Raw genomic sequence first — 17,264 nt, 5'->3', positions numbered from 1 at the left:
GGCAGAAGTACAATACAACCCACCCCCATGCCCAAGCCTGTAACAGCCTCATCGATAAACTGCTGGCCCTGGAGATGTTGGTGTTTGTTTATGCTTCTGGAGACCCAGGCCTTCCGTCAGCAGATGGCAGCTGGGGCACCTCCCTATGCTGGGCCTAGCCGTTACTACTTCTCTTGGTGTGCTGTCTCTGCCTTGCGCCGGCATGTGTCCCATAACATCAGTCGGGCCCAGAGCTCTGCGCTTTGCTGCAAGGTCCACTTGACCACCGACACATGGACAAGCGCCTGTGGTCAGGGATGCTGCAGTGCTTATCTTTAATGACAGGCAGGGTGAATGTGGTGGAGTCTGTTCCCCGGGTGCAAACTGGGGTGGCCTATCTCCTCTCCCAGGCCAAAATTCATGGCAGGAGTAGACTGAAACCCTACGAAGCTGCAACCTCCACCCCAGCTACTAGCGGAAAACACTGTAACACTGGCATGGGGAGATGTCAGCAGGCCGTGCTGAAACTGATCAGCTTGGGGGACAGACAGCACAGTGCCTCCGAGGTCAGGGATGCCATCCTGGCTGAGATGGCATTTTTTTTTCCCTGCTACACCTGGGGCCTGGCATTTTTGCGCCTGTGATAATGGCTGGAACCTGGTAGCAGATCTGGAGCTTGCCAGACTCAAACACGGTCCACGCATGGCCCACGTTTTCCAACTTGTTGGTGCCATGTTTCTTTGAAACCTACACCATTGTGCCTGATATACAGGTCAAAGTGGGGCCATTTTCGTAAGTGAGAACTAGCCTCTGCTAGGCAGAAAACATTCAGAGCACACTCCTCTCATCTTCGCACCGTTGGCTGGCGGAGGAAGACGAGGGGGTTGGAGTGGCATCTGATGTCCCTATCCCACACGAGGCTAGAGGGTGCACTTCAGTGCATCCCATTGCTTCACCACAAATGGTGTGAAGGGGAGTGGAAAATGGAGGAAATGGAGAGTGACCCTTACAGTTGGGGCCAGCAAAGGCATGCCAAGTAACACACTGGCACACATGGCTGACTTCATCTTGGGTTGCTTTTCAACACATATTTCACATCATGAAGAACAAATAATACTGGATTTTTTCAAGCCTCGAACCCCGGTCTAGGTCTAATGTCTGTTCCTTTCTTATATTAGGGGAGAGGGAAAAAAAATTACTTCAGTGATACGTTTAGCGTACATAGACTGACTATTAATGTGTATCCCACTTAGTGTTGTTAGGGTTACACACCGTCACAACCTGGCTAAAGCTTCTATAGCTGTTAATAAAGTCAACATAACTTTACGGTATCCAAAAAGACAGCTGGTACCGACAGAGAGCAAGACAAATGTCACCCAAAGCTGTGAGCTCTGAACACCCACAGTGACTTTGGCGTCATCATCATTATAAGGGAGCGGGTGGTAATAAATAACTTGGCAGTGCCTAAAACCCAAAAAGCTTATACAACTATATTTACATTAAGATACACAAATGAAACTTTTCAGTAGCATGTCATGAGACAAGCTGATAAGCTCTTCCTTTGTGCAGTGCTATTTGAAAGTTAAACGCTGCCTTTATTTTAATTCTGGAGAAGGTGCAGACATTAGATTTAGAACATGTTGTCTTCATTGTCCAAATCCTCTATATAGGTAACGTGTTTTTCGGGCCGAGCTGTCTGGGAACGAGCTGGTGCAGCACTGACAACCTGGGTGAATATGGCAAGAGCCTGAGATGTAGGGTGAATGAATCCCCAAATTATTTGTGGAATTCCCAGTGAGACAATGGCACTGTATACCAGTATTAAAAATTGTGGGTGCACATAACCCCCATATATTCTTTGAATTCCCAGTGAGACAATGGAACTGTATAACAGTATGAAAAATTGTGGGTGCACGTAACCCCCATATATTCTTTGAATTCCCAGTCAGACAATGGCACTGTATAGCAGTAGCAAAAATTGTGGGTGCACGTCACCCCAATATATTCTTTGAATTCCCAGTCAGACAATGGCACTGTATACCAGTAGTAAAAATTGTGGGTGCACATAACCCCCATATATTCTTTGAATTCCCAGTCAGACAATGGCACTGTATACCAGTAGTAAAAATTGTGGGTGCACATAACCCCCATATATTCTTTGAATTCCCAGTCAGACAATGGCACTGTATACCAGTATTAAAAATTGTGGGTGCACATAACCCCCATATATTCTTTGAATTCCCAGTGAGACAATGGAACTGTATAGCAGTAGCAAAAATTGTGGGTGCACGTAACCCCCATATATTCTTTGAATTCCCAGTCAGACAATGGCACTATATACCAGTATTAAAAATTGTGGGTGCACATAACCCCCATATATTCTTTGAATTCCCAGTCAGACAATGGCACTGTATACCAGTAGTAAAAATTGTGGGTGCACATAACCCCCATATATTCTTTGAATTCCCAGTCAGACAATGGCACTGTATACCAGTATTAAAAATTGTGGGTGCACATAACCCCCATATATTCTTTGAATTCCCAGTGAGACAATGGAACTGTATAGCAGTAGCAAAAATTGTGGGTGCACGTAACCCCCATATATTCTTTGAATTCCCAGTCAGACAATGGCACTATATACCAGTATTAAAAATTGTGGGTGCACATAACCCCCATATATTCTTTGAATTCCCAGTCAGACAATGGCACTGTATACCAGTAGTAAAAATTGTGGGTGCACATAACCCCCATATATTCTTTGAATTCCCAGTCAGACAATGGCACTGTATACCAGTATTAAAAATTGTGGGTGCACATAACCCCCATATATTCTTTGAATTCCCAGTGAGACAATGGAACTGTATAGCAGTAGCAAAAATTGTGGGTGCACGTAACCCCCATATATTCTTTGAATTCCCAGTCAGACAATGGCACTATATACCAGTATTAAAAATTGTGGGTGCACATAACCCCCATATATTCTTTGAATTCCCAGTCAGACAATGGCACTATATACCAGTATTAAAAATTGTGGGTGCACATAACCCCCATATATTCTTTGAATTCCCAGTCAGACAATGGCACTGTATACCAGTAGTAAAAATTGTGGGTGCACATAACCCCCATATATTCTTTGAATTCCCAGTCAGACAATGGCACTGTATACCAGTATTAAAAATTGTGGGTGCACATAACCCCCATATATTCTTTGAATTCCCAGTGAGACAATGGAACTGTATAGCAGTAGCAAAAATTGTGGGTGCACGTAACCCCCATATATTCTTTGAATTCCTAGTCAGACAATGGCACTATATACCAGTATTAAAAATTGTGGGTGCACATAACCCCCATATATTCTTTGAATTCCCAGTCAGACAATGGCACTGTATACCAGTAGTAAAAATTGTGGGTGCACATAACCCCCATATATTCTTTGAATTCCCAGTCAGACAATGGCACTGTATACCAGTATTAAAAATTGTGGGTGCACATAACCCCCATATATTCTTTGAATTCCCAGTGAGACAATGGAACTGTATAGCAGTAGCAAAAATTGTGGGTGCACGTAACCCCCATATATTCTTTGAATTCCCAGTCAGACAATGGCACTATATACCAGTATTAAAAATTGTGGGTGCACATAACCCCCATATATTCTTTGAATTCCCAGTCAGACAATGGCACTGTATACCAGTAGTAAAAATTGTGGGTGCACATAACCCCCATATATTCTTTGAATTCCCAGTCAGACAATGGCACTGTATACCAGTATTAAAAATTGTGGGTGCACATAACCCCCATATATTCTTTGAATTCCCAGTGAGACAATGGAACTGTATAGCAGTAGCAAAAATTGTGGGTGCACGTAACCCCCATATATTCTTTGAATTCCCAGTCAGACAATGGCACTATATACCAGTAGTAAAAATTGTGGGTGCACATAACCCCAATATATTCTTTGAATTCCCAGTCAGACAATGGCACTGTATACCAGTATTAAAAATTGTGGGTGCACATAACCCCCATATATTCTTTGAATTCCCAGTCAGACAATGGCACTGTATACCAGTATTAAAAATTGTGGGTGCACATAACCCCCATATATTTTTTGAATTCCCAGTGAGACAATGGAACTGTATAGCAGTAGCAAAAATTGTGGGTGCACGTAACCCCCATATATTCTTTGAATTCCCAGTCAGACAATGGCACTATATACCAGTATTAAAAATTGTGGGTGCACATAACCCCCATATATTCTTTGAATTCCCAGTCAGACAATGGCACTGTATACCAGTATTAAAAATTGTGGGTGCACATAACCCCCATATATTCTTTGAATTCCCAGTGAGACAATGGAACTGTATAGCAGTAGCAAAAATTGTGGGTGCACGTAACCCCCATATATTCTTTGAATTCCCAGTCAGACAATGGCACTATATACCAGTATTAAAAATTGTGGGTGCACATAACCCCCATATATTCTTTGAATTCCCAGTCAGACAATGGCACTGTATACCAGTAGTAAAAATTGTGGGTGCACATAACCCCCATATATTCTTTGAATTCCCAGTCAGACAATGGCACTGTATACCAGTATTAAAAATTGTGGGTGCACATAACCCCCATATATTCTTTGAATTCCCAGTGAGACAATGGAACTGTATAGCAGTAGCAAAAATTGTGGGTGCACGTAACCCCCATATATTCTTTGAATTCCCAGTCAGACAATGGCACTATATACCAGTATTAAAAATTGTGGGTGCACATAACCCCCATATATTCTTTGAATTCCCAGTCAGACAATGGCACTGTATACCAGTAGTAAAAATTGTGGGTGCACATAACCCCAATATATTCTTTGAATTCCCAGTCAGACAATGGCACTGTATACCAGTATTAAAAATTGTGGGTGCACATAACCCCCATATATTCTTTGAATTCCCAGTCAGACAATGGCACTGTATACCAGTATTAAAAATTGTGGGTGCACATAACCCCCATATATTCTTTGAATTCCCAGTCAGACAATGGCACTATATACCAGTAGTAAAAATTGTGGGTGCACATAACCCCAATATATTCTTTGAATTCCCAGTCAGACAATGGCACTGTATACCAGTATTAAAAATTGTGGGTGCACATAACCCCCATATATTCTTTGAATTCCCAGTCAGACAATGGCACTGTATACCAGTATTAAAAATTGTGGGTGCACATAACCCCCATATATTCTTTGAATTCCCAGTCAGACAATGGCACTATATACCAGTAGTAAAAATTGTGGGTGCACATAACCCCAATATATTCTTTGAATTCCCAGTGAGACAATGGCACTGTATAGCAGTAGCAAAAATTGTGGGTGCACGTCACCCCAATATATTCTTTGAATTCCCAGTCAGACAATGGCACTATATACCAGTAGCAAAAATTGTGGGTGTATATAGCCCCAATTCTATTGCTAGGGGACTTGCAGGGTATTTCTGAGGTGAAGGTGGGGGGGCACACCGTTGGAACGGGGATTTGGGGTGTATATATGGGGTATACGGGAATACACTGTCAGTGTGTTCCATTCAGGATCCTGGGAAAGCTGGGTTGCGGCGATTGAGCCCGTCAGTGCCACGTTACACTGACAAGCTTCTCCCTGGAATTGAAGTTATATGTAAGCCCAATATATTCTTTGAATTCCCAGTGAGACAATGGCACTATATGGCAGTAGCAAAAATAGTGGGTGTATATAGCCCCAATCCTATTGCTAGGGGACTTGCAGGGTATTTCTGGGGTGAAGGTGGGGGGGCACACCGTTGGAACGGGTATCGGGGGTATATATCGGGTATACGGGAATACACTGACAGTGTATTCCATTCAGGATCCTGGGAAAGCTGGGTTGCGGCGATTGAGCCCGTCAGTGCCACGTTACACTGACAAGCTTCTCCCTGGAATTTAGCTCTTATAAGAGCTGTTGGTTGTCTTCTCCTTCCTATCCTAGCCTGTCCCTGCCTACCCAGAATCTAACCCCTAGCTAACTGGACGGAAACCTCCGTCCTCGGTGAATTGCAAGCTCAGAATGACGCGAAGCTGGGCGGCGCTGTTCTTTTAAATTAGAGGTCACATGTTTTCGGCAGCCAATGGGTTTTGCCTACTTTTTTCAACGTCACCGGTGTCGTAGTTCCTGTCCCACCTACCCTGTGCTGTTATTGGAGCAAAAAAGGCGCCAGGGAAGGTGGGAGGGGAATCGAGTAATGGCGCACTTTACCACGCGGTGTTCGATTCGATTCGAACATGCCGAACAGCCTAATATCCGATCGAACATGAGTTCGATAGAACACTGTTCGCTCATCTCTAGTAATTAACTAATAGGTCTAACATTAATTATTATTCCGTGCCTTTCCTATTAGCCTGGTTACACAAGTCCCTATTTGATTTCTGCTAGACAAGATCATGTACTATATACGTTTGAGGTACTTAACCCTTTCCCAACATCCACCGTAATTATATGCTGGATGTTGAGTATTTAAATATGGTGGCCACTTAGAACTGTCTTCATGGATCAGCGGGTGGACAGAGAAAATCAAAAGAAGCTGCAAGGCTCATGCTCCCACCATCACAGCATATGGTGAATAGGGAGGAGTACCATGGAAAGACCCAGGCACACGGAGGTTAAAAATCATCACCTCACAACCCAGTATGGCCCATCCTGGTTGCACTCATATCAATATCACTGTTCATAACAAAGAATCAGCAGATTCATTGCACATCCCTCCCTATTTTGCCTCATATTGTGCTTAGATGTCACTAAACCAAAGCCTCCCCCCATCCCCAATTAATGAAGTTATTCTATTCAAGTTATGCCTGTGGTCCCGTAGACTAGTGTATTTTGCAGATTGGTATGTCAAACTGAAATACCAATCTGCAAATTAAAGCTTCATGATTTTGTGTTTCTCCATGTTAATATATTTGACTCTATGTGGCTTCCGACTATATCTTACATTTAAATGTGGTTTGCAAAGTCTGAAAGATTGGACACCTCTTATGTACAGTCTGGTATGGAAGAAGCTCATAATGCAATTTTACTCAAATCCACAGAAGGCAAACCATGCTCCTCCAGCCCATGTAAGAATGACGGAGTGTGCACAGACTCTATTCGAAGTTACACCTGCACGTGTCCTAAAGGCTACGCTGGAAAAAATTGCCAGTTTGGTGAGAACAGGGATCTGTATGTGTAAATCTGATGCAAATGTGCCAAGATATTGCTTTATTTGTCAAAATGTAAATTAGCTATTTTGGATTCCCCTCATATTACAGCCATACCTTAATCTTTTCTTTACCCAGAAGATAAATGTTGCTATAAGGGTTAGACAGTTTCCTATCCTAATCCCTGCTGTAGCTACATGTATGATGGGTTAGTTGGAGCCTTCACACGGAGTTACGCTCCACTCATTCTGAACGTAAAACTCGTTCAGAATGAGCGCGTAAAAACCAGCTCCCATTGACTTGAATGGGTGCCGGCATACGCGCGTATCACATTAAAAACAATAGGGGGGAAAAAAAGCCTCCCATTGATTTCAATGGGTAGTGCGCGTATGCTGGCACCCATTCAAGTCAATGGGAGCTGGTTTTTACGCGCTCATTCTGAACGAGTTTTACGTTCAGAATGAGCAGAGCGTAACTCTGTGTGAAGGCTCCCTCAGATTGAATCCGCCACAAAAACTGTCTCCCAAATCTACCATTCATTTCAATGGGAGTTACGAAAAAGAGTATCATGATCTGTATTCAAGTGGATTCCGCCCTTCAAAGCCATTTGAAATCAATAGGTGATAGATAAAAAAAAATCTTAGCAGTTTTTGAAAAAGAAAAAAAACTTCAAAACAAAAATGCTAGCTTTTTTTTTTCACCTCCATTTCCTTTCCATGGGTTTTGCAAGGCGGCATCCACATGAAGACAGGTCATGACACCATTGATGTCTGTTGAAATGAATGGGATTGTTGGCTGCGTTTTTTTTTAAGCGGATTCTGCCTCAAAACCCCCCTCCATAAAACTTTATGTGAACATACCCTTATAGACAAAATAGGAAATGAATGCCAGTTATCTAATGTCTATGACCACATATAAAATTTATATTATAGTGAAACCTCTTTGAGAAGCCCACCCAAATTTGCACAAAAAAAAAAAAATAATTATATATATATATATATATATATATATATATATATAGATGTGGTCCTCTCAAAGAAAAAGTGTACAGAATGCAAGCTAGTCCAATGGAGTCAGAAAACGGGTACAGCCTTCCAAGTAGTGATGAAAGAGAAAAATATCCTGTATTTTATGCTTGGTATCACATCAGCATGTTACACAGAATGAGGTCTAGACTAGAATTAATAAAACAACCATGGTACTGTATACAAGTTGCCCCAACCCACACATATAACCAGAGAGGGTTCCACCTCCTTTTTATCCCCTTGGTGACCTGCACATTTCCTATTTCAAGATGGTATAATCATTTTTGGTCCCCAGTATGTTTTCTTCTCATTCGTGGTCACCAGCATGGTATCCCTTGAAATTGTGCTAATATTACGCACCCATGTAATTATCCACATTTTGGTGTGTATATATAAAACCTGTCCTTTTTATAGCCCAGCTCCCGGGATTGTTCCTGCAAACCTGGTACTGCTGTGCTGTATGCTTAGCACCTCAGATATAGAATGTAATCTCCATTGATCAGCGATCATGTATTGGGCATGACATAGCCACTCTGCTCCAGTAATGCTAGCAAATTTTCCCCTGATATCCTTTGCAAGTTTCTTGCTGCATCCAGTGATGTGGCGCAAAACAAATTTGAATCAATATTGTTTTCCTTGTATGGAAGTCCATCGCATCATCCTTTCGAAGGGGTACTCACTGATCTGCTAAAAAAGTGTTTTTTGGTTGGATAAGGGGTGGTCTGTTATAGAGGCAGCTTTCATAGAGTATAATGGGAGAAAAATCTGTCACTGAAAAGATTGGTCTTAAATTGTCTTCACTGTATGTTGCAATTATGTAATGTCCACCCCATTAAATCCAAAGTATTCTCGTTGAAGACACAAAATCATAAACCTAGGAATTGGGGTGAAAGGTTGCACTAACCGCTGGACTATGAATAGCCTGTGGTCTTGTATGTGTGTAGTCTAAACATTTTTTCTCTTTAGCCATAATTCTTTGTAATCCTGTATTTTGGCAGCCTCAAATGAATGCCACCCTGATGCAGAAGATGGATGCAAACACTTCTGTGAACCTGTATATGGACATGACTTTTATACTTGTTCTTGTGCCTCTGGCTACACACTTGGTGAAGATGAAAAGTCATGTCACCCAACAGGTAAGTGAGAATTATGATAACAATCCCCAACTGGATCTTTTTCATTGGTTATACCCATTTATTGAATAGTGCATTTATCAAAATAAGAATAAAAACTGTATAATATTGAATTTTTTTTTTTTATTATACTAACCATCTTGTATATTCATCACATCTCCTTTACATCACTACCCTACTTTGCGCACAACTAATCTCTTCAGGGTAAGGGTTCGTTCACACTTGCGCTCGGGTCCGGCATGTTCAACTTTGTGTCTAGCTAAAAAAAAAAAGTGGTTTCCCCGCAGACAGGCAGTAGGTGGACAATGGCGGTCACCTTTACAAACCCATTCAAGTGAATGGGTTTTAAAGCTGGCCGACGGGTTTCCGTCCCCTGTCCAGTTTCGCCGGGGCTGAGGACGGAAACATGGCAGAATGCACACACCAGACACCGAGCACAAGTGTGAACAAACCCTAAGACTGAAAAAGGCTTTTGACTTTAGTTAGTAAAAGAGTTCCAAGCAGGACCCCCACCTCCTATTTACTATCCACTAAATTTCAGTAGCTTACATGAATAAGGGTTGTCTTAAGAAACATTTGTCAATGTTCATTTCTATAACAACATCTACTGTGCCATTACTAAAGATACATGAACAGTTCAATGAACAATAATCTAAAAGGGGCACTCCATCAAAAATGTTATTGTTCCATCGGAAAGTTATTCAGATGGTTTTAGTAGCAATATAGTTGGTTTTCTGATTAGATGATAAAGTTTGGTCCTCTGTTGTCCCTCATGACTAAATGGCGTTAGCAGTGGCGTAACTAGGAATGGCGGGGCCCCGTGGCGAACTTTTGACATGCTCCCCCCCCCCCCGCATTCCTGCACGCACTATTATACCCCATAGTGGCCCCTGCACACAGTATTATGTACTGTAATACATAATCCGGCACTTGTAACCCCTTATTCCCCAGGCAGCAAACTTATTGTAATAAGTTTGCTGCCTGGGGAAGAAGGGGTTACAAGTGCCGCATTCAGTGTCAGTGAAGAGTGTTCTCACTTAACACACTCTTCACAGACATTGAATGTGGCACTTGTAACCCCTTTTTCTCCAGGCAGCGTACTTAATAAGGGCCTTAAAAAAGTAAAATTTACTTTTTATTTCTTTTTTGGCATATTAACTAGTGAGGGGGTCAGGCCCTGTGGCAACTGCTACCATGATAGTTACGCCACTGGGTGTTAGTAATGTTATAGTCAGTTTTCTGACTAGATGATACAGTTTGTTCCTCTATTGTCCCACATGACTAGATGGTGTTAGTAGTGATATAGTCTGTTTTCTGACTAGATGATACAGTTTGTTCCTCTATTGTCCCACACGACTAGATGGTGTTAGTAGTGATATAGTCTGTTTTCTGACTAGATGATACAGTTTGTTCCTCATTTGTCCAACATGACTAGCACTCAGATGTGTATATGTGGATCTAAATTCAATTTCGCTACACACTTCTATTGATGCTCTCACAGAAATGCATAGATGAACTGATGTACAGACCACAGAGAAGACACTAGGATTCAGAGTGGGACAATAGAGGACTATATAACTGAAGAATTAGGCTTAGGGAGAGCACCTATCAACACTGCTACATACCTCATCTGCATTACTGTATCTGGAAACTGTAACATTTGCACAATGTGGTCATTTAAATTATATTGTAATGCAATGAAAAAATGATCAGGAAAAATATCATCTGATATTCTTTAAAATTGTTGTTTTGTCCCTCCATTGTCAGATCCTTATGCTTGTGGACAATTGCTGAATGATGAAAACACTACATTGCTGGAAATACGTGACAACAACACCAATCCGTTCCCTTGGCAGGTAAAGCTTAATGAAACATCGCTACATCTTTTTATTCAGCTTAAACAGGGAATTTATGAAAACTTAATCAAGGTAACAAAAGTAAGTATGAACTGTTTCTAAGAGATGTTAGTTATGTCTTCAAATGTCTTTATTATAGAGATGAGTGAACACTATTCAAACTGCCGTTTCGAATAGCACGCACCCATAGGAATGAATGGACACAGCCACTTCCATTCATTCCTATGGGAGCGTGCTATTCGAAACGGCAGTTTCGAATAGTGTTCGCTCATCTCTAGTCTTTAATAGAGTTTCACCCACCAATACAACATCTACCAATATGCCCTACTAGAGCACAAAAATGTCACACGGCAGTCCCAAACTCAGGACCTCCTCTATAAGTAAGACCAGTAGGTAGACAAAGCTATGTTAGCAAAACTGGTTCAAATAAGTTTTCATTCTATAAAAGTGCACAAGAATTTTTCCAGTCACTGATAGGAAATAGGGATCTTAAAGGGAACCTATCATACAAATGCTTTTTTTTCTGAGTAACACGTAGGAATAGCCTTAAGAAGAGCTATTCTTCTCCTACCTTTCGTCGTCTTCTCCGAACCGCCGTTTGCCTGAAATCTTGTTTTTCGTCGGTATGCAAATGAGTTCTCTCGCAGCACTGGGGGCAGGCCCCAGCACTCAAACAGCACTGGGGGTGTCCCCAATGCTGCGAGAGAACTCTCTCCAGTGCCGCCTCCATCTTCATCAACAACGTCCTCTTCTTCCGGCGCAGGTTTCAGACTTCTAAGCCTGGGGCAGAGCAGACTGTACATGCCCACAGGCCTCGAGAAAATGGCCGCTTACAATACTGTGGCCTATGACATTTTCTCGTGTCCTGTGGGTATGCGCAGTCTGCTCTGCCCGAGGTCTAGAAGTCTGAAACCTGCGCCGGAAGAACAGGATGAAGAGGACATTGCTTATGAAGATGGAGGCGACGCTGGAGAGAGTTCCCTCGCAGCATTGTGGACGCCCCCAGTGCTGTGAGAGAACTCATTTGCATACCGACAAAAAATGGGATTTCAAGCGAATGGTGGCGCAGAGAAGACAACGAAAGGTAGGAGAAGAATAGTTTTTCTTAAGGTTATTCCGATGTGTTACTCTGAAAAAAAAAGTGTTTGTATGATAGGATCCCTTTAAAAATAGTAAATAACAAAAGTACACGTAATGCTTAATTCACACTTGCGCCTGTTGTCTGTCCGTCATGAATCCGCCTTAATATCAGAAAAATAGATTGGGAACGGTTTGCAAATGGTCCATTTAAAAACGCAGTCGCTTCAATGGGTTTTTAAAACAATCTGCAGGTTTCCCTTTACAGCCTCTATGCCATGAATCCACATTTTTTGGATGGACACAAAGTCCTACATGTCCGACTTTGGTCTCCATCCAAAAGAGTGGATTCATGGCGGAGAGGCTGCAAACAGACACCTGCAGATTGTTTTAAAAACCCATTGAAGCGACTGGGTTTTTAAATGGACCATTTGCAAACCGTTCCCAATCTATTTTTCTGATATTAAGGAGGATTCACGAGAGATGGACACCAGGCGAAAGTGTGAACGCCCCCCTATATTAGAAACTTGTATAACCACATTATGTTTCATCCATTAAAGTTGAGCTTCCACAAAATGTTTTATACTCTGGTGTGTTAAAAAGGCAGATGCTGTAAATTGTAGTGGAAGTAATCTTCCTATTTGTGAGTTATCCACTCTTTTCTGGTCCATAGCTGTGTCATGTGGCCAACAATCAGACTCTTTCACTGGCACAGCTTCTTCTGTGCGGACAGGAATTCAGTTTCCCCATTCATTTCTATGAAGCTCCCATTGAGGCTGTCATAGGAACAGACTGGCCTTTTCTCCATGTGAGATGTGTCAGTTGGAGAGTCTGATTGTTGGTCACATGACACAGCTATCGACCAGAAAAGAGTAGATACTCACAAATACAGCCACCAGTAAAAAGATTACAACAGCATTTGCCTTTCTAACATGTGAAAGAATAAAAAAAAAACGTTTGGACCGCCCATAGAGTACAAACATCTGCAAGGATGTGTGAATTTTTTGCATACAATAAACAAATGTAAAAAAAATATGTGATCTGAATGGAGCTTTTTTCATACTTCCATGTGATTGCAAAGCTGTAATGAAGACAAATGTATGTATTGATATATAAATAAACCTATAAGTACATAAAAATAAATTGATATGTAAATAAAGAATCCGTCCCACATAGCTATGTCCTAGAATCAGAGCACCCCTTTATAGCTGCCCTAAACTTAACTACAGTACTTCGGTTACTTAAATAGCACTCCCCATTCACTTCTGTAACTTCCAGCGTTGGATAGGTCATCAGTTTAAAAGTCAGTTTGGGGCTGGACAACCCCTTTAAGCTTAATTTATAAAAACTACAAGACGGTAGTAAAATTGTTTCCATTGTTACAATGAAGTCTCACACAAAATTATGGTAATTAAGCATCTTATTCTTCTTTAAGGTACTACTATTAAATTCGGAAGGGACCCCTTACTGCAGTGGAGTCATACTCAACCAGGCTTTGGTACTAACAACTGCAATGTGCAGTAGTCAGCAGGGTCCTATTTTCATCCTTGCAGGTAAAGAGAAACTATATTTGTGAATGCTGAATGGATGTTACTAATTACTTTAATACTAAAGTTATAGCATATTTATGCAACCACAGTTATTTCAGTTTTGTATAGCATACCTAAACATAAACAAATTTTGCATAAGTCAATAGTACAGTGTGCATAGAGAGTAATATAATATCATTATGATTTGCATTCTGTATTATTTAGCACTTTGCCCTCTGCAGGCTCTGTCTGTAGTTTGCAGTTCTCCGTGAACTGGTGGCTGGAGACTAGCTGTATATACACTGCTCACAGTGAGTAAAGGGGAATCTGATGAATAACTCTCTCACTTAGAATAGACCTAAAATCATGCAGGGCATATCCAGAGAAGTATTGTCCTGTATGGAAGTAAATAAAGTGCTTTGACTGTGATAGAAAGCTTCTATTTAGCTCAATCAATCATACTGACTAAGGCCCCATATAGAGAGCTGCAGCCATAAAAAGCTATGGAAAAGATTGAAGCGGAAACGCATTACGTTTTTTTCCACAGTGTTTTTCACAGAAAGTCAGTAGAGTTTTCCTATAGACTTTCTGCCTCTGTTATACCTATACCTGCAGAAATGATGTCATTTTCTGTATAATTGACATGCATTTTTTACAAAAACTTTTTTCTGCAATGTGTGAATAAGATTTGTCTTCCACTTTGCAGGTAATGCAAAACACAGCATTTTTGCCTGCAGCATTTCCACCATAGCCAAAATACTGCAATTTCACAACATGTGGCCCCAGTCTAAAACTGTATTTCTGCTTCTCTCTCTCCCTCTGCTCACTTTTCCTACTCCCCTCTTCATAAACTTCAGATATACACTCATCAACAAAAATTTGTGGATTGCTGAAACACTCAGCATATAGCAGGGGAAGGCAAACTTTGACACTCCAGCTGTTGCAAAACTACAACTCTCAGCATGCATGCAGGTTCTACTGTTTTTGGAACTGCCATGGAAATGAATGGAGCATGTTGGGAGCTGTAGTTTCACGGTAACTGGAGTGCTGAAGGTTGCTGACCCCTGGCATATAGTTATATCTCATGCAGATATGCAAATGATTACAGGTGTGGTCTGACACTGACACTGGGTGTCTAAGGATTAAAAGTTGCTCACCCAGTCTCCTATAAAAAAGGCTCTCAGAGGCTGCATTTGGGTAGTGTACTTCTTGGTTAGAGATCATTGACTGTTAGACATACGTCTACAATGATTTTGAAGACATTTTGCCCAGTTAAGAGACTGAGAATGGGGCACATTATTAGACTGAGAGAAGCAGGATGGTTGCTGTTAGGAAGTGTTGAGAGCAGTAGTTATGTGACAGTGCACCCACATGGCAAACAGCCTCCGGAAGGCCACGCAGCAACCGATGGAGAGGATTGTTGATCAGCCAGCAAACTCAAGTAGCCACAACCAAACTTTTTTTTTGGAGTGCTTTCATGAATAAGAAACCTGAATTGCTACAGACTGGAACCGCCCTAATCCAGGTTCTGTTTGGCATCCAACTATCGTTGGTTTGGAGTATGGAGGTCTTGTAGTGAGTGCTTCTAGTCTGCCTTTGCTGTGGAGCAATACACTACCCAACTGCTGCTATGTTAATCTTGGGAGCTATTGCATATGACAGTCAGTCACCTTTAGTAGTGATATGAGGACCATTAACAGTTCTGCAAGTCTGCAACATCTGTGGGTAAATGTGTTGCAAGATACCAAACATAACCTATATGTCTCTTTGGCCATCTTGTATCCAGGCAAGAGGAAGCCCACCGGGGTACTAAAGCCTCCGCTCATTTGTACAGTTTTCCCCACAACATATACTTTCACTCTACTATTGTAATCACTTACACATATCATACTTACATACACACATTTGATTTCAACTCCTTGGTGCATTATTTTTATCAGAGTGTAGAATTTTCAGAGTAAAAGTCAGTTTGCTAGGGGGGACACGGAAACAGCATTAAAAGAGCAGAAAGAAACATTTTTCTTGGACAATACCAAGTTCGTCAAAATAGCCTGTACTACTGATTTATGCAAAATTTGTTGAAAATTTAGTGGCCATGTACCTCTTCATAATATTATACTTGATAGACATATAACTAAGATCTGTGTAAATTTTTTCAGGAAACAAAGGCACTGGGGACACGCAAAAGATCAAAGTAGGAAGTTATCGTAGTCACACAAAATATTCCAAGGACACTGGAGAGAATGACATTGCCTTACTTCAACTTGAAGATAGTATTAAGTTCCACAAACATATACTACCCATCTGCATCCCCCAGAAAGACTTTGCAGAGAATGTGCTGATGCCACGTGTCCCAGGCCGAGTGAGTGGGTGGACTCTAGACTCGGACGACAGGGGAATGAGGCCTACACAATTTCAAGCAAGAGAAGCTGACAAAATAACATGTGAAACTGCTTTCAACGTAACACAAACCAACAGAATGTTCTGTGGGACATCAGACAGGAACATAGAATTTGCCCTGTATGCTGGGAGCCATTTTGCCATTGAACACAATGGTGCATGGTTCTTAACTGGACTCATGGGATCAATAAATCAGGAATTAAGGAAATCAGATGTGTTCACATTCACCAAAATATCCAGATATATCATGTGGTTAAGGCAGAACAGTAGTTAATGTTTTACTGTTAATAATGCAAATACATATATTTTAGACCATTTTTAAGTTGTGTATTATATATATATATAAATATATTTACCGTACTGTTCTTGGCATACAAAAGAAATCATTTCATATCTGTAACATAATAGAATAGTTCTATGTAAATAAGTGACTTGTGTGAGTAAACACCATGAATTGAAATAAATTTCATTTTCTACAAAAATTTACGGAACATTTAATTTTTTAAGCAGCAGTTCAATAACACTCACCATGGCACAGTGTGATATTGGGGGTGAAAAGACGCAACTGCATAACAGCATACTGGGAATCCATCGCTCAGGCAACTGTCCAATACCAATCATGCATTGTGTGTGGGTCCAGTTCAAATGCAATTGCAGTTAACATCCAATGTCAGTCAAGATGGTAGTGTTGCACTCAAGATTGGTAAGATGAGATAGAAGTGGTATGGCTGCTGACCACAACTCAGACATGAGGAAACACCACTGCACTCTTCTTGTATTGCTTGTGCAGATATTTAATACCTCTATATATATATCCCCATTATATAAATGTATTTTCCTAGGAGTACAGTAGACATGTGTCAGACAGCTCAGATAATAGGCACATTCTTGTAGAAAATGGACTCTGTGTTCACTGTGTGTTTACATAGAGAGATGACAGACTTGGCTGTATCAGCAAACTGCAATTAGCTGAGCTGATTGTCCTGCCGGCAAGAGCAGTGAGTGAGTGACGTCACTTGTCCAACAGGTCCATGGTTATAGCAACGCTGTTTAAACAATGGGAGGAATAAGTTC

General features: G+C 41.2%; 1 protein-coding gene across 1 annotated transcript in view; it reads left to right on the top strand.

The window, feature by feature from the left end:
* The window catches only part of PROZ (protein Z, vitamin K dependent plasma glycoprotein), a 31,562-nt gene extending 15,098 nt beyond the window's left edge, over window positions 1–16,464 (top strand). The window contains exons 4-8 of the mRNA XM_075262824.1: window positions 7,063–7,176; window positions 9,194–9,331; window positions 11,096–11,184; window positions 13,697–13,814; window positions 15,950–16,464. Coding sequence (XP_075118925.1) covers window positions 7,063–7,176; window positions 9,194–9,331; window positions 11,096–11,184; window positions 13,697–13,814; window positions 15,950–16,464 — 974 coding nt within the window. The remainder of the gene's footprint in view (window positions 1–7,062; window positions 7,177–9,193; window positions 9,332–11,095; window positions 11,185–13,696; window positions 13,815–15,949) is intronic.
* The last annotated feature ends 800 nt before the right edge of the window (window positions 16,465–17,264 follow it).

This window comes from Leptodactylus fuscus, chromosome 2 (genome assembly GCF_031893055.1).
Source record: "Leptodactylus fuscus isolate aLepFus1 chromosome 2, aLepFus1.hap2, whole genome shotgun sequence".
In the NCBI taxonomy this organism is placed as follows: Eukaryota; Metazoa; Chordata; class Amphibia; order Anura; family Leptodactylidae; genus Leptodactylus; species Leptodactylus fuscus.
Note: the sequence above shows the minus strand (reverse complement) of the source record. Positions and strands in the feature narration are given on the sequence as shown.